Genomic DNA, 22286 nt, shown 5'->3' with positions numbered 1-22286 from the left:
TCAAGAAATTGCTACATTGGTAAAATTTTTAGAGGTCCAGTGGTCTGAGACACGCTGGGATATCTATTCAAAGTCAAGGTCAGATATTGCATTTCATGCCTCCCACCACTAAGAAAAAAAGAAGCGCAATACCAATCTTCTTAGGACTCTGGAGGAATACTTCACACTTAGGAATACAACCCTGACCAATTTACTAGCTGACACTGAAGGACGTCAACTTCGAGTTGGGCCAAATGCAGCCTTGTGACCTAGCAGAACCTAAGAGACTGAGAGATCTGTGGTTGGAGAACATGTTGGTTTGGGTCTGGCAAGCCTTCATAGGAGAATCACAATGTAGGCCCCTAAAGCTTTGGAGCAAATCCATGCCATCTGCAGCAGGAAAATACCCACCATTTGAAAAGCAGCTCTTGAAATGCTACTGGGCTCTGGTAAAGACGCAATATCTGACTATAGGACATCAAGTGACCAAGTGGCCAGGACTGACCGTCAGAAGCTGGGCTCTGTCAGATCCTCCATGCCATTAGGAAGAGAGGGCCCAGCAAAAACATGCTGTGGTGACAGAGTGAGACCCTGTCTCAAAAAACCAAACAACAATAATACATTGTAATATGGGAGTGGCATTGTCGGTATTGGGCATAAGCAGGATCAGAGGGCAAAGCAAGCGTCAAGGCAAGTGACCCAGACTCCCAGGTCACTCAGATGTTGCACTGACATCTCTCCCTCAGCTCACACCGATAGCCCTGTCAGGGATCCTTCTGACTCGCTGACAGGGAAGGCAGAAGCCCGAGCTTCACTCACAGATGGATTGGCATGGTTAATGGGAAAAGCCGAAAAGAGAATGCTGCTGCATTGCAGTCCCGCTCAGAAGCAGCTCTGGAATACGGTGGTGAGGGGAAATTCTCCCAAGGACAAAGATTTGGACAGTATACCTGGTCATCCACTTTGTGTGGGAAGAGAAGGAGCCCTACATGAGAATATTCACTTGGGCAGAATATTCACAAAGTCACGATCAGTGGCAAATGCCCCGGTTGGTTGCTTAGGGGCTTGAGAAGAAAGAGTGAAAGATCAAGGATGAAAAGGTCTAAGAGCCAGGGCATGGTTGCACGTGCCTGTGATCTAGCTCAGGAGGCTGAGATGAGAGGATTGCTTGAGCCCAGGAGTTCAGGGCTGCAGTGAGCTATGATTGCACCCTTGCACTCCAGCATGGGCAACAGAGTTGAGACTCTGTAACTATGGGAGTGGTCTTGAAGTGTAAGGATCTTTGTACAACATGATTTTTTGTTTTTGAGACAAAGCCTCACTCTGTCACCCTGGCTGGAGTGCAGTGGCATGATCTCGGCTCACTGCAACCTCTCTGCCACCCAGATTCAAGCAATTCTCCCGCCTCAACCTCCTGAGTAGCTGGGATTATAGACGCATGTCACCACGCCCAGCTAATTTTTGTATTTTTAGTAGAGATGGGGTTTCACTATGTTTGTCAGGCTGATCTCAAACTCCTGATCTCATGATCCACCCACCTCGGCCTCCAAAGTTCTGGGATTACAGGTGTGAGCCACCGTGCCCAGACTGTACAACATGTTAATGCCCACCAGAGAGCATTCATTACAAAGGAGACATTGAACAGACAAGTAGACAGAATAATTCACCATTGTCATCAGCCGCCCCAGCTCTGAACAATGGGTACAACGAATGGAGTAACTGGTTGTAGAGATGGAGGTGATGGGCCCAATAGCATTAGCTCTGTGACGGTTAATTTTAGGTGTCAACTTGACTGGATTGAGGGACACCTCTATGGCTGGTGAAGCCTTGTTTCTGGGTGAGAGCTTAAAAATCCTCTCTCTCAACGATTCCAAGATGGCTGATCACTAACAGTTCAGGATTGCAGCTCCCAGTGAAAGCTAAGAGAACGAGAGGACGCCACACTTTCAGACGAATTTTCGTCGCTCACGGACCAGCAGATTTCTAGTGGAGGAGCCCCACGGGTCGCCAGCGCGACTCTTGTGGCCGGCGCAGTGGTTTTGCCGGCGCCTCGGCGCGGCAGCTCTTCATGCAGAGTAAACGGGACTGGTTCCCTTACTGACCGGTGTTTGGAGCTCCGGGAATCCAGAGCCGCTTGTTGCGGACTCAAGAGGGAAGCCAGACCAGAGATTCCCGGGCAGAAGAGCACCATCAGTCTTATCGCTGCTGTTTTGGCCGGCGCAGTGGGTTGCTCGGATCCCAGCACTGGGAATCAATAAATTGGACGTTGACTCAGAAACCTAATTAGAAAGGCGGTAATTGTAAAGACGACAGATGGATAAATTTGTAATAAAGGGAAAAAAACAGCCTAAGAAGGCCGAGCATACCCAAAATCAGAACCCCTCTCCCTCTACAGGGAATTGCAGTTCCTCATCAGCAATGGAACAAGCCCTGATGGAAAAGGACTGTGTTCCATTATCTGAAGTAGGCTTCAGAAGGTGGATGATAAGAAACTTCTGGAAGTTAAAAGAACTTGTTCTAACCCAATGTAAAGAAACTAAGAACTTTGAAAAAAGGTTTGACGAAATGCTGAAAAGAATAGACAATATAGAGAGGAATATAAATGAACTAACGGAGTTGAAAAATACAACACGAGAACATAGTGAAATATGCACAAGTTTAAATAGCTGAATAGATCAAGCAGAAGAAAGGATATCAGAGGTCGAAGACCAACTTAATGAAACAAAACGACAAGACAAGAATAGAGAAAAAAGGATAAAAAGGAATGAGCAAAGTCTCCAAGAAATATGGGACTATGTGAAAAGACCTAATCTACGTTTGATTGGTGTACCTGAATGTGACGGAGAGAATGAATCCAAGCTGAAAAATACTCTTCAGGATATTATCCAGGAAAATTTTCCCAATCTAGCATAGCAGGACACTATTCAACCCCAGGTAATACAGAGAACACCACAAAGATATTCCTCAAGAAGAGCAACCCCAAGGCACATAATCATTAGATTCACCAGGATTGAAACGAAGGAGAAAATACTAAGGGCAGCCAGAGAGAAAGGTCAGGTTACCCACAAAGGGAAGCCTATTAGACTTACAGCAGATCTCTCAGCGGAAACCCTACAAGCCAGAAGAGCATGGGGGCCAATATTCAACATACTTAAAGAACAGAACTTTCAGCCCAGAATTTCATATCCTGCCAAACTAAGCTTCACAATTGAAGGAAAAATAAAATCTTTTATGAACAAGCAAGTACTCAGAGATTTTATTACCACCAGGCCTGCTTTACAAGAACTTCTGAAGGAAGCATTATACATAGAAAGGAACAACTAGTATGAGCCTTTCTAAAAATATACCAAAAAGTAAAGAGCATCAACATAAAGAAGAATTTACGTCAACAAATGGATAAAATAGCCAGTTAACATCAAATGGCAGTAACCCTAAATTTAAATAGACTAAATCCCCCAATCAAAAGATACAGCCAAAATCTAATGGTATATCCAAAGATACACAAAGACTCAAAACAAAGCGCTGGAGAAAAATTTACCAACCAAATGGAGAGCAAAAATAAATAAATAAATAAACAAAAAGCAGGAGTTGCAATTCTCACATTTGATAAAATAGATTTCAAAGCAACAAAGATACAGTGATAAAAGGATCAATGCAACAATAAGAGATCTTAACACTCAGATACATAAGACCCATAACGAGATTTAGACTCAACAAGGCAGAAAATTAATAAGGATATCCAGGACTTGAACTCAGATCCAGAACAAGTAAACTCAATAAATATTTATAGAGCTCTCCATTTTAAATATACAAAATATACATTGTCCACTTTAAATACACAAAATATTGATTAGCCGTTATTAATACCCATTTTTAGAATGAAGCAATATTCCTGTTCTCTCTCCCTCTTTTTCTTCCTCTTTCTTCCTCTCCTAAAAAAAAAAAAAAAAAAAGCAAGGTTAGGTGCTGATGAGTAGTTAGTATCTTCCCGGCCCCACCTCACAGGCTGTGCCTGATGCTCCTTCTGAGCCACTCCCCATCCTTACTGCAGCTGGACCTGCTGGGATAGGGCATCCCAATGATACACTGTCCAGCTCCAGTAGCAAGAGCTAGCGAGGCCTTGCGGTTTGGCCTCAGCTTCAGGTCCCACGTGGGTCCAGCTTTGCAACCTGGGAAATTACAGAGCTTCCCTGAGGCTGACCTGCTCTCTCCACCCTCTGCAGCAGCTTGGGCCTCCGCTCCACGGCTCCCCTGCACCATCCTCATACCCGGCCAACTCCTACTGCCGGTTGCTGTGAGACCCAGCACACCGCTGGGCAAACAGAGCTTGCAAAACGCAGCCCATGCTCACTATTCATGGATTCCATATATACGAATTCACCTGCTTGCAAAATTGTATCTGTAACCCCAAAATCAATACTGGCTGCACTTTTGGGGTCATTCTTAGGCACGCACACACACACACACAAAAAAAAAAATCCTCTCTCTCTCTCTCTCTCTCTCTCTCCTCCTCCTCTCCCCGCCTTCCCTCTCTCCATTATACCGTATTGGTTCTGTCTCTCTGGAGAACCCTGACTGATACAAACCCCTACTCACCAAGGCTGAAGTAGCTACTGGTGCTGCCAGTGTCCAAACTGTCATTAATAAATGCCAGTGCTAAGCCTCACGTGGCTCCATCCCATAAGGAGAATGAGCAGCCATCCAGGGACAAGTTGATGACACTAGACTCCACCACTCTTGGCTGAAATTGGCACGTATTCTGAGTACAGGTTTGCCTTTCCTGCCTATAGGTCTGGCCATAACTAGTCCCACTCTCCAAGGACTTACAGAGTGTTTGATCCATCAAAATGAAGTCTGGCTGAGCACAGCTGCTCACACCTGTAATCCCAACACTTTGGGAGGCTGGAGGGGGTGGATCACTTGAGGTCAGGGGTTTGAGAACAGCATGGCCAACATGGTGAAACCCCATCTCTACTAAAAATTTTAAAAATTAGCCAGGGTGGTGGTACGGACTTGTAATCCCAGCTACTTGGGAGGCTGAGGCAGCAGAATTGCTTGAACCCAGGAGGTGGAGGTTGCAGTGAACTGAGATCACACCAATGTACTCCAGACTGGGTGACAGAGTGAGACTCCATTAAAAAAAAAATGAAGTCTGAATTATATTACTCTATAAGATCAATATTACAGCAACAGGAGTATGGCAGTGGACTTGTGACAAAAAGATCTGCTGATCTTTTTTTTTCCTTTTTTTTGGAGTCTCCCTCTGCTGCCCAGGCTAGAGCGCAATCTCAGTTGACTGCAACCTCCACCTCCCAGGTTCAAGCGATTCTCTTGCCCTAGCCTCTCAAGTAGCTGAGATTACAGGCATGCACCACCATGCCGGGGTAATTTTTGTATTTTTAGTAGAGACAGGGTCTCACTATGTTGGCCAGGCTGGTTGTGAACTCCTGACCTCAGGTGATCTGCCCGCCTCGGCCCCCACAAACTGCTGGGATTACAGGCATGAACCACTGTGCCCGACTAAGGTTTCTTTTTTTGTTTTTTTGAGATGGAGTCTCGCTCTGTCACCAGCCTGAAGTGCAGTGGCACAATCTTGGCTCACTGCAACCTCCACCTCCTGGGTTCAAGTGATTCTCCTGCCTTAGCCTCCTGAGTAGGGGGGACAACAGGTGCACACCACATACCTGGCTAATTTTTGTATTTTTAGTAGAGACTGGATTTTACCGTGGTTGGTCAGGGTGGTCTTGAACTCCTGAACTCAAGTGATCTGTCTGCCTTGACCTCCCAAAGTGTTGGAGTTACAGGCATGAGCCACCATGCCCAGCCTTGTTTTTTTTTTTTTTAATTAGAGACAGAATCTTGCTCTGTCACCCAGGCTGGACTGCAGTGGCATGATCATAGCTCACTACAACCTCAACCTCTTGGGCTCAAGCAATCCTCCTGCCTCAGCCTTCTCAAGTGCTGGGATTATAGGCATGAGCCTCCATGTCTGGCCAGCAAGAATACTTTGGCATTCAGGCCAGTGCGGTGGCTCACGCCTATAATCCCAGCACTTTGGGAGGCCAAGGCGGGTGGATCACGAGGGCAAGAGATCGAGACCATCCTGGTCAACAAGGTGAAACCCCGTCTCTACTAAAAATACAAAAATTAGCTGGGCATGGTGGTACGAGCCTGTAGTCCCAGCTACTCGGGAGGCTGAGGCAGGAGAATTGCTTGAACCCAGAAGGCGGAGGTTGCGGTGAGCTGAGATGGTGCCATTGCACTCCAGCCTGGGTAACAACAGCAAAACTCTGTCTCAAAAAAAAAAAAATGAATACTTTGGCATTCAGGTCACCCACTGGAATGCCTCTTGGTGCTACCATGGTCAATTCTAACAGTAAATAGAAAAGTATAGCAGCCACATGGTAACCAAAGGCACTCTTGGGAGTGAGGGTCTGTGTCATCCCACTACCCAGCTGTCTAGACCAGCGGAAGTGCTAGCCAAAGTGAGGAGAATCTGGAATTAGTGGTACAGGAGGGGCTAATGAGAAGTTCTTATCAAAACCAGTTGTATCAGAGTAAAAAGGCTATAAACTTTTCCACGAATCCTTCTCTCAAAGTTCCCCCAAGAAATGAAACCAATCAGAATACTATCAGTGCTTTTCCCCAACAGGCAAATTAACTAGAAGAAGAATGAATCTGAGCAGTGCAAGTGGTAAACTGCAGAAAACACCAGTGCTTCACCCAGATCCCCTTTCTAGAATCATGAGCCTATTCCCCAGCTGCAAGGAATACCAGCCGCTGACGGCCCACAGCTGCTTTCCTCACTGGACATTCCCATCAGCCATAGGACATTGTCTTGACCTTTCTCAGCAGGTTTCCGGCAGCCAATGGTTGGCTAATGCAGCGACACAAAGTCATGGTCCCTTTGCCTTCATTTGGGACAGCTCTGAAAAATTACCTCCATTCCAGAACTCCCTGTAAGATCTGAGGATCAGTTAAGGTTCCCTGGCAAGGGCATTGTATGTCAGCTACTCCCTCTGCTCAATTCTGCCTTCTTAGTTTTTTTTTGTTGTTGTTGTTGTAGGGTTTTTTTTTTTTTTGTTATTGTTAGTTTTTGTTTTATTGAGATGGAGTCTTGCTCTGTAGCCCAGGCTGGAGGGCAATGGCGCCATCTCGGCTCACCACAACCTCCTCTTCCTGGGTCCTGGTTGAAGCAATTCTCCTGCCTCAGCCTCCCGAGTAGCTGGGATTACAGGCGCGCACCACCGTGCCCAGCTAATTTTTTGTATTTTTAGTAGAGACGGGGTTTCACCACGTTGACCAGGATAGTCTCGATCTCTTGACCTCGTGATCCACCCGCCTCGGCCTCCCAAAGTGCTGGGATTACAGGCGTGAGCCACCGCGCCCAGCAGATGTTGAGCCTCTTGGTGGGGCAGCGGGAACTTGATCTTGGAGTGGTGGAAGTGTTTGATGGATGGCCAGCAGCACTTGCTGGCTGGGATCTCCTCCACCTTCATGATCTGGATGGAGTGGGCCTGGGCATGATGCCGGGCACCCATGTCTCGGTAGCACTGGGTGACAGTGCCCACGATGTTCAGGTCCTGGTATTCCCGGTACAGGTCGTGGGTGCCACTCCGGGAGTTATAGCACAGCCAGATGCTGAAGTTCTTCACCTGCAGAAGGGAATTCTCAAACACCTGCCACAGTAGACAATCTCCCCTGAAGATTTCTTCATTTTCTTTAACTGAGATGCGCGAAGTACCAGAAGCAGGACTTGGTGACAACAGGATTAGGGGCAAAGATTCGAATGCAGTAGAGGGGCAGAATGTGGCATTTGGGGGTGGTCAGGCAGCGACACCCCCACCTTGTACTCTCGCAGCGTGCCCAAGGCCTCCGTGGCCTCCTCTCTGCACTCACTGCCACCCACAAAAGGACATTTTTGTATTTTTAGTAGAGACGGGGTTTCACCATGTTGACCAGGCTGGTGTTGAACTCCTGACCTCAGGATCTGCAAGCCCCGGCCTCTCAAAGTGCTGGGATTACAGGTGAGCTACCACACCCGATATGTCTTTTGATATTCTTCAATCTGAAAGGCTCAAGGAGGGTGGCTAATGGTAGGAAGTGTGTGGGTTGGAAAAACTAAATATCTTAGATTGAATCTCCCTGGAAACAGGCTCTGATATGGAGAGTTCCATGTAGAAGGTTTATCTGGAAGTGATCTTCAGAGACACACTTGTAAAGAAGTAAAGCCTTCAGTCCCAGCACTTTGAGAGGCCAAACCCAGGCGTGAAGATCACATGAGCCCAGAAGTTTGAGACTAGCCTTGGCAACATAGTGAGACATATCCCCCGCCGGTCTGTCTCCTTTATTCTTTTTTCTTTTTTTTTTTGTAAAGGAATAAAAGAATGGCTACCCCATAGGCAGAGCAGCCCCAGCTCTTTAACAAAAAACAACAAACACATTTAGGGCTGAGTGCAGTGGCTCAAACCTATAATCCCCACACTTTGGGAGGCTGAGGTGGAAGGGTCACTTGAGGCCAGGAGTTCAAGACCAGCCTGGACAGTATACTAAGACCCCCATCACTATCAAAAAAAAAAAATCAAAAGAAAAAAATATCACAAGTCACCATATTTGGCTGGTGACTTGTGATTTTTTTTTCTTTTGATTTTTTTCTTTTATTGCTCAGGCTGGGTGCGGTGGCTTACACCTATAATCCTAGTATTTTGGGAAGCCAAGGTGGGTGGATTGCTTGAGCTCAGGAATTTGAGCTCAACCTGGGCAACAAGATGAAACCCCATCTGTACAAAAAATACAAACAATTAGCCTGGCATGGCGGCATATGCCTGTGGTCCCAGCTACTTGGGGAGCTGAGGCAGGAGGATCACTTGAGCCCAGGAAGTCGAGGGTGCCGTGAACCAAGATCTTGGCCACTGCACTCCAGCGTGGGTGACAAAGTGAGATCTTGTCTCAAAAAAAAAAAAAAGTCACCATATTATCCATCTCTCTCCCCTGTCACTTTAAAAAAGAAGAAAAAATTGGTTTTATTTTCATAGTTTCTAAAGTAATACATGCTCATTATCCTTATACCACATACCCATGTTTCCAGGTAGAATAACTTCTATTAGAACTTTTTTTTTTTTTTTTTTTTTTTTTGAGACAGAGTCTTACTCTGTCACCCAGGCTGGAGTGCGATGGCACAATCTCAGCTCACTGCCACCTCCGCCACCCAGATTCAAGCAATTCTCCTGCCTCAGCCTCCTAAGTAGCTGGGATTACAGGCACCCACCACCAAACGAAGCTAAATTTTTTTGTATTTTTAGTAGAGACAGTTTCTCCACATTGGCCAGGCTGGTCTCAAACTCTTGACCTCCTGATCTAACCACCTCAGCCTCCCAGAGTGCTGGGATTACAGCGTGAGTCACCACACCTGGCCTTTGGCTATGGTTTTTTAATTACTTTTTCCTGATCCTTTGTCTCCTGTCTTCTGGACATCTATTACCTGTCTATTGGTATGCTTGATGTACCACTGGCCTCTCAGGCTTTTTGCTTTCGGTTTTGTTTCTTTCTTTCTTTCTTTCTTTTTTGAGACAGTCTTGCTCTGTCACCCAGGCTGGAGTGCAATCGCATGAACACAGTCACTGCAGCCTTGACCACCCAGGCTCAAGCGATTATCCTGCCTCAGCCTCCCAAGTAGCTGGGACTACAGGGGCCACACCACCACATCCAGCCTACTTTTGTATGTTTTGTAGAGACAGAGTTTCGTCATGTTGCCCAGGCTGGTCTTGAATTCCTGGGCTCAAGCAATTCACCTGCCTCAGGCTCCTAAAGTGCTGGGATTACAGGTATGAGCCACTGTGCCCAGCTGTTCACTTTCCTTCAATCATTTTTGTCTCTATTATTCAGACTAATTATTATTATGATCTATCTCGAGGTTTATAAATTTTTCCTCTGCTATCTTAAATCTGCTGTTGGGTTCATTTAGTAACATTTTCTTTTTTCTTTTTTCTTTTTTTTTTTGAGATGGAGTTTCACTCTTGTTACCCAGGCTGGAATGCAATGGCACGATCTCGGCTCACCGCAACTTCCACCTCCTGGGTTCAGGCAATTCTCCTGCCTCAGCCTCCTGAGTAGCTGGGATTACAGGCATGCGCCACCATGCCCAGCTAATTTTTTGTATTTTTAGTAGAGACAGGGTTTCACCATGTTGACCGGGATGGTCTCGATCTCTTGACCTCGTGATCCACCCGCTTTGGCCTCCCAAAGTGCTGGGATTACAGGCGTGAGCCACCACACCCGGCCCAGTAACATTTTCTAAATGAAAATTCTAGAATTTGTTTTTTGTTTTTTTTTTTTTTGAGAGGGAGTCTCACTCTGTCACCCAGACTGCAGTGCAGGGGCACGATTTCAGCTCACTGCAATCTCTGCCTCCCAGTTTCAAGTGATTCTCCTGCCTCAGCCTCTTGAGTAGCTGGAATTACAGGTGCCCACCACCACACCCAACTATTTTTTATGTTTTTAGTAGAGATGGGATTTCACCAGGTTGGCCAAGCTGGTCTCGAATTTCTGACCTCAGGTGAGCCACCCACCTTGGCCTCCCAAAGTGCTGGGATTACAGGAGGGAGCCATCTCACCCAGCTATTTGATTCTTTTTGTAGCGTCTATTTCTCTATTAAGATTCCATATTTATTAACTGTTAAATATTTTTATTTAATTACTTGAACATGTTTATAACATGTGCTTTAAAATCTTTATCTGCCAAATTCAACTTCTGGGCCTACTCAGAGTCAGTTTTTATTGACTTTTAAAATCAGGATATGGGTTACTATTTTTTATGTTTCTTTGCATATCTCATAATTTTTTGTTGAAAACTGGTCATTTTATCCTCTTCTTCCTCCCCTAAAAACTTGTCATTGGCTGGGCATGGTGGCTCATGCCTATAATCCAAGCATTTTGGAGGCCAAGGCAGGCAGATCACCTGAGGTCGGGAGTTCAAGACCAGCCTGACCAACATGGTGAAACCCTATCTTTAAAAAAAAAACTTGTCATTTTAGGTAATAGAATAATAGAACAGACTGTAATACTCTGGATTGTGTTGTATTTTTCTGAATGGTGCTGGTGCTGCTGATGCTGTGGGGTGTGTATGTGTGTGTGTGTGTATGTGTGTATGTGTTTGTGGGGATGTGGGGTGTGTGGGTGTGGGTGTGGTGTGTGTGAGGGGGATGTGGGGTTTGTGTTTGTGGGGGTGTGGGGTGTGTGCGTGGGTGTGGTGTGTGAGGGGGATGTGGGGGGTGGGGGGGTGTGGGGTGTGTGCGTGGGTGTGGTGTGTGTGTGAGGGGGATGTGGGGGGTGTGGGGTGTGTGCGTGGGTGTGGTGTGTGAGGGGGATGTGGGGGGTGTGTGTGTGTTTGTGGGGGTGTGGGTGTGCGTGTGGGTGCAGTGTATGTGTGTTAGGGGGATGTGGAGGGTGAGTGTGTGTGTAATTTGGAGTTAAACTGTAGAGTCTATCATTCCATAGTGTGCAGCTGCTATTGGGTCTGCTCCATTTTTTATCCTTGTTTTTAAAATTTTCCCTCAGGGGTCATGGGTGGTGGCTCACACATGCAATTCCAGCACTTTTGGGAGGCCAAGGTGGCTTGAGCTCAGGAGTTTAAGACCAGCCTGGGCAACATACCAAGAACCCATCTCTACTAAAAATACAAAAACTTAGCAGGTTTTGATGGCATGTGCCTGTGGTCCCAGCTACTCAGGAGGCTCAAGTGGAAAGACTGCTGGAACCCAGGAGGCAGAGGTTGCAGTGAGCCAAGATCATGCCAATATACTTCAGCCTGGGTGCCAGAGCGAGACCCTACTTCAAATAATAATAATAATAATAATACATTTTTCCAGCCAGGAGCGGTGGCTCATGCCTGTAATCCCCGCACTTTGGGATTACTCCTGACTAAGGTCAGGAGTTTGAGACCATCCTGGCTAACATGGCAAAACCCTGTCTCTACTAAAATACAAAAATTATCCAGGTATGGTGGCACATGCCTATACTCCCAGCTACTCAGGAGACTTAGGCAGAGAATTGCTTGAACCTGGGAAGCAGAGGTTGCAGTGAGCTGAGATCAGGCCATTCCCATTGCACTCCAGCCTAGGCGACAGAGTGAGACTCTGTCTCAAAAAAAAAAAAGAGGCAGAAGAATCGCTTGAACCCAGGATCCGGAGGTTGCAGTGAGCTGAGATCATGCCACTCCAAGCCAGCCTGAGCAATGGAGCAAGACTCTGTCTCAAAAAAAGAAAAATTCCCTCAGGTATCACCCCTATGATTACATAGCACAGTCTTCAGCCAATGATTAGAATAGGCATTGTGTTCAAATACCTCAAGCCCATATAACATCCACTTCTGCCAGTATATCTGTTTGAAGATTGAGAAGTGCATTAAAATGTGTAGCCAGTGTTCAAATCTTCCTTGTATTTTTTTATGGAGCTCTCTGAGGCATCCTCCATGCATGTGAGAGTTTCCCAGTGAGCCAGGGACGTGGGAGAACTTATCTCAGTCCTTTTATGGCTCCCTATTTTCCAGCTAAATTTCTGGCGTTTTTACCACTGATCCCAGCTAGAAGTGCCACTTGGAGCTAGCACAGCTACAGGGTTCTTTGCCTATTTATTTCCTACCAACTTCACATCATTCAGCTGAGAACGTTGCAGGCTTTTGTCCACCTCCACCTAACTCCCACGATTTCATTCTACCCACTGTGACAGCAAACATGCTGGTTTTTCCAGCCAGTTCCACACTGGTAAAACTACAGTTCCCAGCCACCGAGGAAGCTGGATGGGAGTAGCCTCAGGCAAGAAGGCTGCAAACTCACATTGCTTTTGCCTGAAACTATAGCAGTTTTTCTTTTTCTTTTTCTTTTTTTTTTTTTTTTTTTTGAGACAGAGTTTCGCTCTTGTTACCCAGGCTGGAGTGCAATGGCGCAATCTCGGCTCACCGCAACCTCCGCCTCCTGGGTTCAGGCAATTCTCCTGCCTCAGCCTCCTGAGTAGCTGGGATTACAGGCACGCGCCACCATGCCCAGCTAATTTTTTGTATTTTTAATAGAGACGGGGTTTCACCATGTTGACCAGGATGGTCTCAATCTCTTGACCTCGTGATCCACCCGCCTCGGCCTCCCAAAGTGCTGGGATTAAAGGCGTGAGCCACTGCGCCCGGCCCCAGCCTTCATTCTTTTGTGAGGCTAAATAGGACTCCATTGCATATATATGCCACATGTTCTTGATCTATTCAACCACTGAAGCAGACTTGGGTTGATTACTTCTCTTGGCTATTGTGAACAGTGCTGCAGTGAATGTGGCAGTGCAGTATCTCTTCAACATACTGATTTCAGTCCCCTGGAATACATACCCAGTAGCTGGATTGCTGGCAATCCATTGTCTTATCCTTCATGTTGCTGATCAAGTTTGAGAACATTATGATTCTTGGTCCTTTCGGGGTTTCTAGTTTGTTTTGCCCACTGACGCAACCCTCAAGAGATCCTGAGAACGTGTGCCCCATTTTTTTTCTCTCTCCCTCTAGAATCTTTTAAAGTCTATTGTCTCCAGTGTGCTAAAATTTCATGTGACATGCCTTACAGAGTGGGTTTATTTTCACGCTTGCTGTCTGGCATGTGGCAAGTCCTTTCAGGTTAGAAATTAATATCCTTCACGCCAGGCGCAGTGGCTCATGCCTGTAATTCCAGCACTTTCAGAGGCCCAGGCAGGCGGATCACTTAAGCCCAGGAGTTGGAGATCAGCCAGGGCAACAGGGCAAGATCCCCATCTCGACCAAAAACAAAACAAAACAAAACAAAAATTAGCTGGGTGTGGTGGCACACACCTGTAATCCCAGCCACTCAGGAGGCTGAGGCAGGAGAACTGCTTGAGCCCAGGAGCTCAAGGCAGAAATGAGCTATTGAACTTGGCTACTGTGTCACTGCACTCCAGCCTGGGTGACAGAGTGAGTGAGATCTTGTCTCAAAAAAGAAACAAAAAGTAATATTAATTCTGAAATATTTCCATGATTTCATCAATAATTTATGCTATTCTAGTTTTTTTTTCTCTACCAGTTATTTTACTTTTTGGAGAGTTCAACTTTATCTCCCTAATTTTTATAGCTTTTTTTTTTTTAATCATTTCTGCTATCACATTTGTGTTTTTTCTCTTTTGTTGGAGGCAGAGTCTCACTCTGAGTGTTACCCACACTGCAGTCAGTGGCACAATCATAGCTCATTGCAGCTTTGAACTCCTGGACTCAAGTGATCCTCCTATCTCAGCCTTCCCAGTAGCAGGGACTACAGTGTACACCACCCTGCCTAGCTAATCTCTCATATTTTTGTAAAGACAGTCTCACTATGTTGCCCAGGCTGTCTCCAGCGCCTGGCCTAAAGCAATTCTCTCCCTTCAGCCTTCAGAACTATTGGGATTACAGGCATGAGCTTCTGCCCCTGGCCAAATAAATAGATCTTTATAGTGCTCGTAGAAATATGAAACTTTGGGAGGCCAAGGCAGGTGGACAACTTGAGGTCAGGGATTCAAGATCAGCCTGGCCAGTATGGGGAAAGCATGTCTCCATTAAAAACACAACATTTAGGCCAGGTACCATGGCTCACGCCTATAATCCCAGAACTTTGGGAGGCTGAGGCAGGTGGATCACCTAAGGTCAGGAGTTCAAGACAAGCCTAGCCAACATTGGCAAAACTCTGTCTCTACTAAAAATACAAAAATTAGCCAGGTATGGTGGCATGTACCTGTAATCTCAGCTACTTGGGAGGCTGAGGCAGGAGAATCACTTGAACCCAGTAGACAGAGGTTGCAGTGAGCCAAGATCACACCATTGTACTTCAGCCTGGGCAACAGAGTGAGACTGTCTCAAACAACAACAACACAACAATTTGCTGGGTGTGGTGGCGTGCGCCTGTAGTCCCAGCTACTCGGGAGGCTTAGGCAGGCAAATCACCTGAGCCTACACCTGGAGGTGGAGGTTGCAGTGAGATGAGATTGTACCACTGCACTCCAGCCTGAGAAAGAGAGCAAGGAATAAGGAGAAGGTAGAGGACCAAGATAATTTGGGAAGTGTTAGATGGTTCTGGAAACTGAAATAGCCTTGATAAAACCAAGACAAAGAATTAGCATAAATAAAGGTTTTATTGGTCAGTTTGGGTGAGTAACAAACTGACATACCCCCAGTTCACTGTTCCACATATCCAAGCCCCTGAGGTGGCAAGAGGAGAAGCTAAGCTTATTGATGGCGGACAATGGGTGGGAGGTGGAAAAGACTTGAAGGACTCCAAGGGTGAACAAGGCTACCGGGACCTGAACCAACGTCCTAGGAATAAGTCCAGGATGGAGAAGGCATCATCCAGGGCTGGAAGTCTTGGTGATTCTGGATCTAAGGAAGAAAGTCATACACATAAATAAGCTAAATGGAAGAGACTGGGCAGAAGCAAAGGCGAGAAATAATACTCAAGGGTAGAAGAGTCAGATTTCTCTCTCCCAAGGAATCTTGAGATGGATCCTTTTGACTTTTAACTTACCACCCCTAGGACTGCTATCTGCTTCATGTCGGGTTACTGTGGTCTCTGTCCGGCCCTCACTGTCTACCACCGTCCTGCGCTCCTCCACTACCTACAAGAAGAAATCCCCGCCATAATCTTAACATCACTAAAGGTTATGCTCAGCAGTTTCTTTAAAGATCCTTGTATCAGGGCATTCATTCCCTGGCCACAGTTTACTTTACCTCTTTCTTTCAACTCACCCCATCTGGCTTAGTGATCTTGGTCACAGAGATGCTCTTGAAATAGGATTTGGGCTGGGGCTGTAGAACCGAGCCAAGACCCTCCTGGGCAACCTGGGCATCAAGATCTGGAAGAGCAGAGAAAAGAACCAGGAGAGAAAGATTCCAAGGGAAAAAAGAGACAAGTGTACAGGAAGAAACTTCAGGTCTGAGGGAGAACAGACAGAATTTCAGAAGAGTAACAAAAGACTGGTAAACTTCCCCTTCCTCCAGACTTACCATTGTCCTCTCTGGTTCTAGGATGAGGGTCCACAGGCCATATGTCATCAAACTGCAGAAGAAACCATAGTAAGTGAAAAGACACCTTCCAATCTGAAACTTGAAAGGTTATAGACCCCAAACTACTCCCAAACTCCAAAACCCCCTTCCAGAGGACAGAGAATTCCATTCAGAATAGCTCTATTTACCCACTGTTTCCTCCTTCCTGGCTGTTTTATATATCCTTCTACCAGAAAAATTTCCTCAACTAATATATTCCTATCCTCTGTGCACAATCCTGCCTTATCCAAGAATTATGTAGACCAGTGGTATTTTTGTTTTGTTTTTTTAAGAAACAGAACACCCATTTCCCTCTAAAAAAAAACCCCATGAGCTTAATATAGAAAACATATAAACACACTAAATGGGGGGCTAGGATTCCAACCCAAAGCTATCAGATTCAAACAAGAAATGCAATCTTTGGCCAGGCACAATGGCTCATGCTTCTAATCCCAGCACTTTGGAAGGTTGAGGCAGGTGGATCGCCTGAGGTCAGGAGCTCGAAAGTAGCCTGGCCAACATGATGAAACCTCATCTCTACCAGAAATACAAAAATTAGCTGGGTGTTTGGGGGGTGACTATAATCCCAGCTCCTCAGGGGGATGAGGTAGGAGAATCACTTGATCCTGGGAATCAGAGGTTGCAGTAAGCTGAGAACATGCAACTGCCCTCCAGCCTCGGTGAAAGAGCAAGATTCGTTCTCAAAAAAAAAAAAAAAGTCCAATATTTGCACCCTTTTTGCACCTTTTTTCCCCTTCCACCTCCTGGGTTCAAGCGATTCTCCTGCCTCAGCCCAGATAGCTGGGATTACAGGCATGTACCACCATGCCTGGCTAATTTTTTTGTAGTTTAAGTAGAGAAGGGGTTTCACCATGTTGATCAGGCTGGTCTTGAACTCCTAACCTTGTGATCTGCCCACCTCCCAAAGTGGGCTGGGATTACAGGCGTGAGCCATTGTACCTGGCCTTTTTTTTTTTTTTTTTTTTTGAGACAGTCTTACTCTATCACCCAGGCTGGAGAGCAGTGGCATGATCTCAGCTCACTGAAATGTCCTTGTCCTGGGTTCAAGCAATTATCCTGCCTCAGCCTCCCAAGTAGCTGGGACTACAGGGGCACACCACCACATCCAGCTAATTTTTTATTTTTATTAGAGATGGGGTTTCACCATGTTAGCCAGGCTGGTGTCAAATGCCTGACCTCAGGTGATCCTCCTGTCTCTGGGATTACAGGCGTGAGCCACTACACCTGGCCTTTTATTTATTTATTTTTTTTGAGATGAAGTCTTGCTCTTGTCGCCTAGGCTGGAGTGCAATGGTGTGATCTCAGCTCACTGCAACCTCTGCCTCCTGGGTTCAAGCCCCTCTCCTGCCTTGGCCTCCTGAGTAGCTGGGAAAACAGGTGCCTGCCACCACAACCTACTAATTTTTTGTATTTTTGGCAGAGATGGTATTTCACCATGTTGACCAGGCTGGTCTCTAACTCTTCACTTCAGGTGATCCGCCTGTCTCAGCCTCCTAAAGTGCTGGGATTACAGGCGTTAAGCTACCGCACCTGGCCAATCTTTGCACTTTTAATTAGTAGTCTCTCACAAGCTCTCACTTCAGGCCCAGATGGGATACTCACCCTATGAAATGGTCTCTGGAAGCCCCAGTATGGTGTTGGTTTGGGGGATTCACTTCTTGCATCACTCTCCAAGACCCCCCCAAAGATCCTGGGCTGGTGACTATCTGGATACTTAAGCATTGAGTCCCGAAGTGTTTGTCCCTCCCGCAGTCTCTCACCAGGTGTCTCTGACTCAGGACCTGGAAGTTCTGCAGAAAGGTGGCAGGTGTTTGCTGGGGTGGGAAAGAACTTGGGCTGTATACATCTCCCTGAAATTATCCATCTTCTCACACGTCCCATCCCCCAGCTACTCCCTGCAGGCTCTTTATTTCACCCACCAACCCACTAGAAACCACAGGTTGTGCCTCAGGGAAAGCCACACACCAGGAAGATGAGAAGGCAAGGTCCAGGCCCCCATATGGCTGAAGATGCTATTGAAATCTCGTACTAGGTCATCAAAGCCGAAGTTATCATGTAAACGTATCCCTCCTCCTGGGCTGAAGCTGAAGCCAAATTCCTCAGGGGGCTGAGGACTATCGAACCTGGGGTTCCCACGGCCCCATGCGCCTCCTTCTTCCTCTTCCTCCTCATCATCTTCATCTCGAGTCATCCCTCCAAAAAAGGGATCTCTGTGGCTGAGAGTGGAGGCAGATTGGCCACCAAGATTTCAGCACGACTTAAGCCATAAAATCAACTCATGGGTGGCAAAGTGGGACAAGAGCAAGCGATTTGGGAAGCTGGGGAGAGGGTCGGAGGGCTGGCTGCCACATCAAAATATTAATACAATGTCCGACAGTTCTGGTTTTGTTTTTTATCAAAGTCAGACCTCAGCTCGCAACTCCCTTCAAACACCTTTCCCCAGTTTTCCTTAAGTGTGCCCCAGCCCCTCCCCTCTCTCCCAAGGTCCTGGTCACAAGCCCGCTGTCCTCTTCCCCAGACCCCAATTGTCTATCCCGCCCGGGTCCTTGTTGCATCACCCCAGGTTGGAGAAAGGCTTAGTTTGCTGTTTCTCCTCTTAACGACCACCCTGGTTACTGTGGCGGGGCGAGTGCTCAATGTTACGACTTCACAGGGGTTGAAGGAGTAGGCCAGAGGATGTTTTCCCAAAAATAAGACGTAAGGGGTCAAACTCTTCTCAGACGACCTCACCCTTGTCCGACCCGGACCTACTCTCACCTCCGAGGTCCAGGAAAGCCGAAAAAGCCCCGGAAGAGATCAAAGAGGCTCATTCCCGTATTGGCACTCGAACATTTAAACCCCTCCACTGGCCGATTCGCAGAAGAGTGAAACCTGCGCAGCCCCGTAGGAAAACGAGCGAGACGTCAGCCCACGCTGCCGGAAAGCAAGCCCGCGCGCGATCCGAATACTGTCGTAAAAGACTGTAAGTCGGACGTGAAAGGGAGACAGAGCGGAAGGTCTTCCTCAAATTTCAGAGGCTTTATCTTTACCCCACCTTTTAGAGGCCAGTTTCCGTGACAGGAGTGGGCGTGACGGACGTTCAGTTTACCTATGACCGCCTTCCTCTTAAATCTGTTCTCCTTTCTGCAGACCAACTCGGTCCGGAAAGCAATTTCGAGGGTTTGACTCTGGAAGGCACCCGGATAAAGCCGCCAGAGGGCCTCCCAGCCGCACAAATGGGCCGGCTTGAGGGCATCCCTCAAACCTCCCCACCCCCGGTGCTGGCCAGCCTCACCGCCGAAACCACCTCGCCCCTTACTCCGAAGCTTTTGACTGACCTGGGTGATGTCTGCTGTTAGAGGGATGAACAAAAAAATGTTTCTCCAAGCTCCTTTTAGTATTGAATTCCCCAGAGAAGAGATCAAGACATAAGTGACACATAGACTTCATCTCTCTAGCTACTAGGGAGTTTGTTATAACCATACAGGATTTTTTTGGGGTGGGGAGACGGAGTCTCTGTCACCCGGGCTGGAGTGCAGTGGCGCAATCTCGGCTCACTGCAACCTCCGCCTCCCGGGTTCAAACGATTCTGCTGCTTCAGCCTCCCGAGTAGCCGAGACTACAGGCGCGTGCCACCACATCCGGCTAATTTTTTTGTATTTTTAGTAGAGACGGGTTTCAGAGCCAGGATGGTCTCGATCTCCTGACCTCGTGATTCTTCCTTCTCGACCTCCCCAAGTGTTGGAATTACAGGCGCGAGTCACCGCGACTGGCCAGGATTTTTTTTTCTAAGCAGGCTGTCTGCAACCAACCAAAGGATTTTTAAGAAAGCGAGTGAAAGGAAGCTAGTTGAATCCTGAGAAGGGACAAATTGAGGACTATAAAGAAGTGTCCCTTTTTTTTTTTTTTTTTTGAGATAAGAGTTTCCTAGGCTAGAGTGCAGTGGCGCCATCTCGGCTTACTGCAATGTCTCCCTCCCGGGTTCAAGTGATTCTCCTGCCTCAGTCCCCCGAGTAGCTGGGATTAGAGGCCCCAGCCACCAAGCCCTACCTTGGTTATTTTTTATAGAGACAGGGTTTCACCATATCGAACTCCTGACCTCAGGTGATCCACCCACCTCGGCATCCCAAAGTGCATTAGCCACTGTGCCTGGCCTCATTTTTTTTTTTTTCAGTATTTTGTTTACTGTTGTATCATTTATTTTTCAAAGCCTCTCCACCTGTCTCCCTGTACCCCATCTCCAGGCCAGACCTTTCTCTAGACTCTTTAAGGATTGGATATAGCTATCTCACAGAAAAGCACCCAAGAAGCAACTACTACAGTAGTCCATTCCTAGGGGGAATGGGCCCCAAGGTTTAGTTTATTTTGATAGTTTTTGGGGTACAGGTGGTGTTTGGTTACATGGATGAGTTCTTTAGTGGTGATTTCTGAGATTTTAGTGCACCCATCACCCAAGCAATGTACTGTACCCAATGGGTAGTCTTTTTTTTTTTTTTTTTTTTTTTGAGACGGAGTTTCACTGTTGTTGCCCAGACTGGAGTGCAATGGTGCAATCTCGGCTCACCGCAACCTCCACCTCCCGGGTTCAAGCGAGTCTCCTGCCTCAGCCTCCCAAATAGCTGGGATTATAGGCATGCGCCACCATGCCTGGTTAATTTTGCATTTTTAGTAGAGACGGGGTTTCTCCATGTTGGTCAGGCTGGTCTTGAACTCCCGACCTCAGGTGATCCTTCCACCTCGGCCTCTCAAAGTGCTGGGATTACAGGCGTGAGCCACCATGCCCAGCCCCAGTATGTAGTCTTTTATCCCTCACCCCCTCCAAGATTTAGTTCTGCCAGACGATACATGCTGCCTTCACTTCTTTTTAGTTTATTTGCCTGGACCCATCTAAGTCATACTTAAAACTCTGTAAAGCCATTTTTCTTTGAAATGGTCCCAGCTCCTTCTTGATCCTCTCCATTTTCCACCCAATCTCCTCTATCCCTCTCCCTTTGCTGCCTGAAATCAGTTGTAGATGTAGCAGTTTCTGGAGGAAATGAAGATTTGTGGTAGTTCTTTCCAGTCACCAGGTTGTGAAAGTCTTAGGGGTGAAGGGAAGGGAATCGCCTCAAGGACAAGATACTACCACCACATTAAGGTCAGTTCTTAAAGGGCGAAGATTTCATTTTATTCCACTGCCTTCAGGGGCCTGCTAGAGGAGGCCCAGATGGTACAGTAATACTTATTCACCAAGCTGGTCATCGACGAAATTGAGGATGTCCTAGACGGAGCAAGAATAGGCAGAGGCTGAAGGTAGAGGTTTTCTTTTTATATATACAAGACACATTAATCCATTAAATTTGAGGACACAGTACAAAAAAAAAAAAAAAAGAAAAAAAAACCACTTCAACTAATTCATCTGACAATGCTGTTCATATTCATGACGCCATTTTTTTGTTGTTGTTGTTATTGTTGTTGTCCTAATAATAAAGGAGACTTAGGGCTGTTGGGCTGATATATATTTGGGGGTCCCACCTCCCCACCTCATCCGTACACCACCAGGGTGAACAGGAGGAAGCAAAGGAAGCGCAGGGCCCACAGCAAAGTTTCATAATCTTGAATGCAAGAGGGGCGAAGGAAAGGAAGGGGGAAAAAAGGAGAAAATACAAATCCTATAATACATACAACAGGGTGGGGACGGTATAGGAATGGGACAGACATGAAGCTGAGGCATGGGGTGGGCCGCTGGGGGTGGGGGGGCAGCGGAAACCCCCCACATTCCTTTCTCTTTGATGCTGTTTCCATAGTTTCCAGGCTGAGAAGCCCTCTCAGAAGATGGGACCGGGAGAAGAGGGTCAGGGCCTCAGTTGGCCCCCCAGCTGTAGCTGTTGTAGGCAGACTTGTTGGTCTGGGGCTTCTGCGGGATGGAGCTGGTCTGGCTACGTTGCCCGCTGCCCGTCTGCAGGGGAATGGGAGGATGATGGGGAGGAAAAAGGTGTCTAGTTAGTGGTACAAATTTGTAACATCTTCAGGAGGAGATGTGCAAACTGTCTTGCTCTCCCATTCCCCTCACTACTATTAGAACCATAGAAAATTTGGTCTGCATAGCTGCTAAAGCTCCTTTCTTAAAAGCAGGAAGGCATTTTTGACTTTTAAATAGGGAAAAGATGAGGAGGGCAAGATACCTTTGGAGACAAGGTAGTGAGTTAGTTCCACTCAATTTCAATTCTACCTTCTCCCACTACCCCACCTCTCTCCCCTGCTCTGAAGAGATG

The 22286-nt window shown here is 46.9% G+C and overlaps 2 protein-coding genes and 1 pseudogene across 46 annotated transcripts in view; all 3 read right to left on the bottom strand.

Annotated features, from left to right (window-relative positions):
• Positions 1-726: 726 nt before the first annotated feature.
• On the bottom strand, positions 727-9059 carry LOC100403513 (large ribosomal subunit protein eL20-like; annotated as a pseudogene).
• A 6047-nt stretch (positions 9060-15106) lies between these two features.
• Positions 15107-18946, bottom strand: HAX1 (HCLS1 associated protein X-1). 2 transcript variants are annotated; one of them, XM_002760037.7, is made up of 7 exons: positions 18811-18946; positions 18019-18269; positions 17656-17867; positions 15994-16045; positions 15736-15842; positions 15515-15605; positions 15107-15369 (listed from the first exon to the last, which is right to left on the bottom strand). In XM_002760037.7, exons 1-7 carry the CDS (start codon positions 18861-18863, stop codon positions 15284-15286), a joined length of 852 nt encoding a protein of 283 aa, XP_002760083.3. In that variant the 5' UTR covers positions 18864-18946; the 3' UTR covers positions 15107-15283. The 2 variants fall into 2 exon arrangements, with proteins under 2 accessions (XP_002760083.3, XP_002760084.3); XM_002760038.6 differs by having other exon boundaries at positions 17656-17843.
• Positions 18947-20687: 1741 nt separating this feature from the next.
• The window catches only part of UBAP2L (ubiquitin associated protein 2 like), a 57111-nt gene continuing 55512 nt past the window's right edge, over positions 20688-22286 (bottom strand). For 34 of the 44 annotated variants that reach the window (XM_078355757.1, XM_054247689.2, XM_054247697.2 and 31 more), the window contains one exon: positions 21320-21970. In XM_078355757.1, coding sequence (XP_078211883.1) covers positions 21875-21970 — 96 coding nt within the window. In that variant the 3' untranslated portion in view covers positions 21320-21874. Of the gene's footprint in view, positions 21293-21319; positions 21971-22286 lie in introns of those variants that run through there. The other 10 variants (XM_054247717.2, XM_078355777.1, XM_054247720.2 and 7 more) reach the window with 1 other exon arrangement.

Source organism: Callithrix jacchus, chromosome 18 (genome assembly GCF_049354715.1).
Source record: "Callithrix jacchus isolate 240 chromosome 18, calJac240_pri, whole genome shotgun sequence".
Taxonomy (NCBI): domain Eukaryota; kingdom Metazoa; phylum Chordata; class Mammalia; order Primates; family Cebidae; genus Callithrix; species Callithrix jacchus.
This window is presented reverse-complemented; position numbering and strand designations above follow the sequence as displayed.

Bases quoted from the DNA above. Each gene is read 5' to 3' on its own strand.
- HAX1 (XM_002760037.7), bottom strand. From the start codon at position 18,863: ATGAGCCTCTTTGATCTCTTCCGGGGCTTTTTCGGCTTTCCTGGACCT. The intron at 17,868-18,018 runs GTGTGTGGCTTT...TTCCCACCCCAG, and splicing joins CTTGCCTTCTCATCTTCCTG to CAAACACCTGCCACCTTTCT. The intron at 16,046-17,655 runs GTGAGTATCCCA...TTTCTTCTGCAG, and splicing joins TCCAGAGACCATTTCATAGG to TTTGATGACATATGGCCTGT.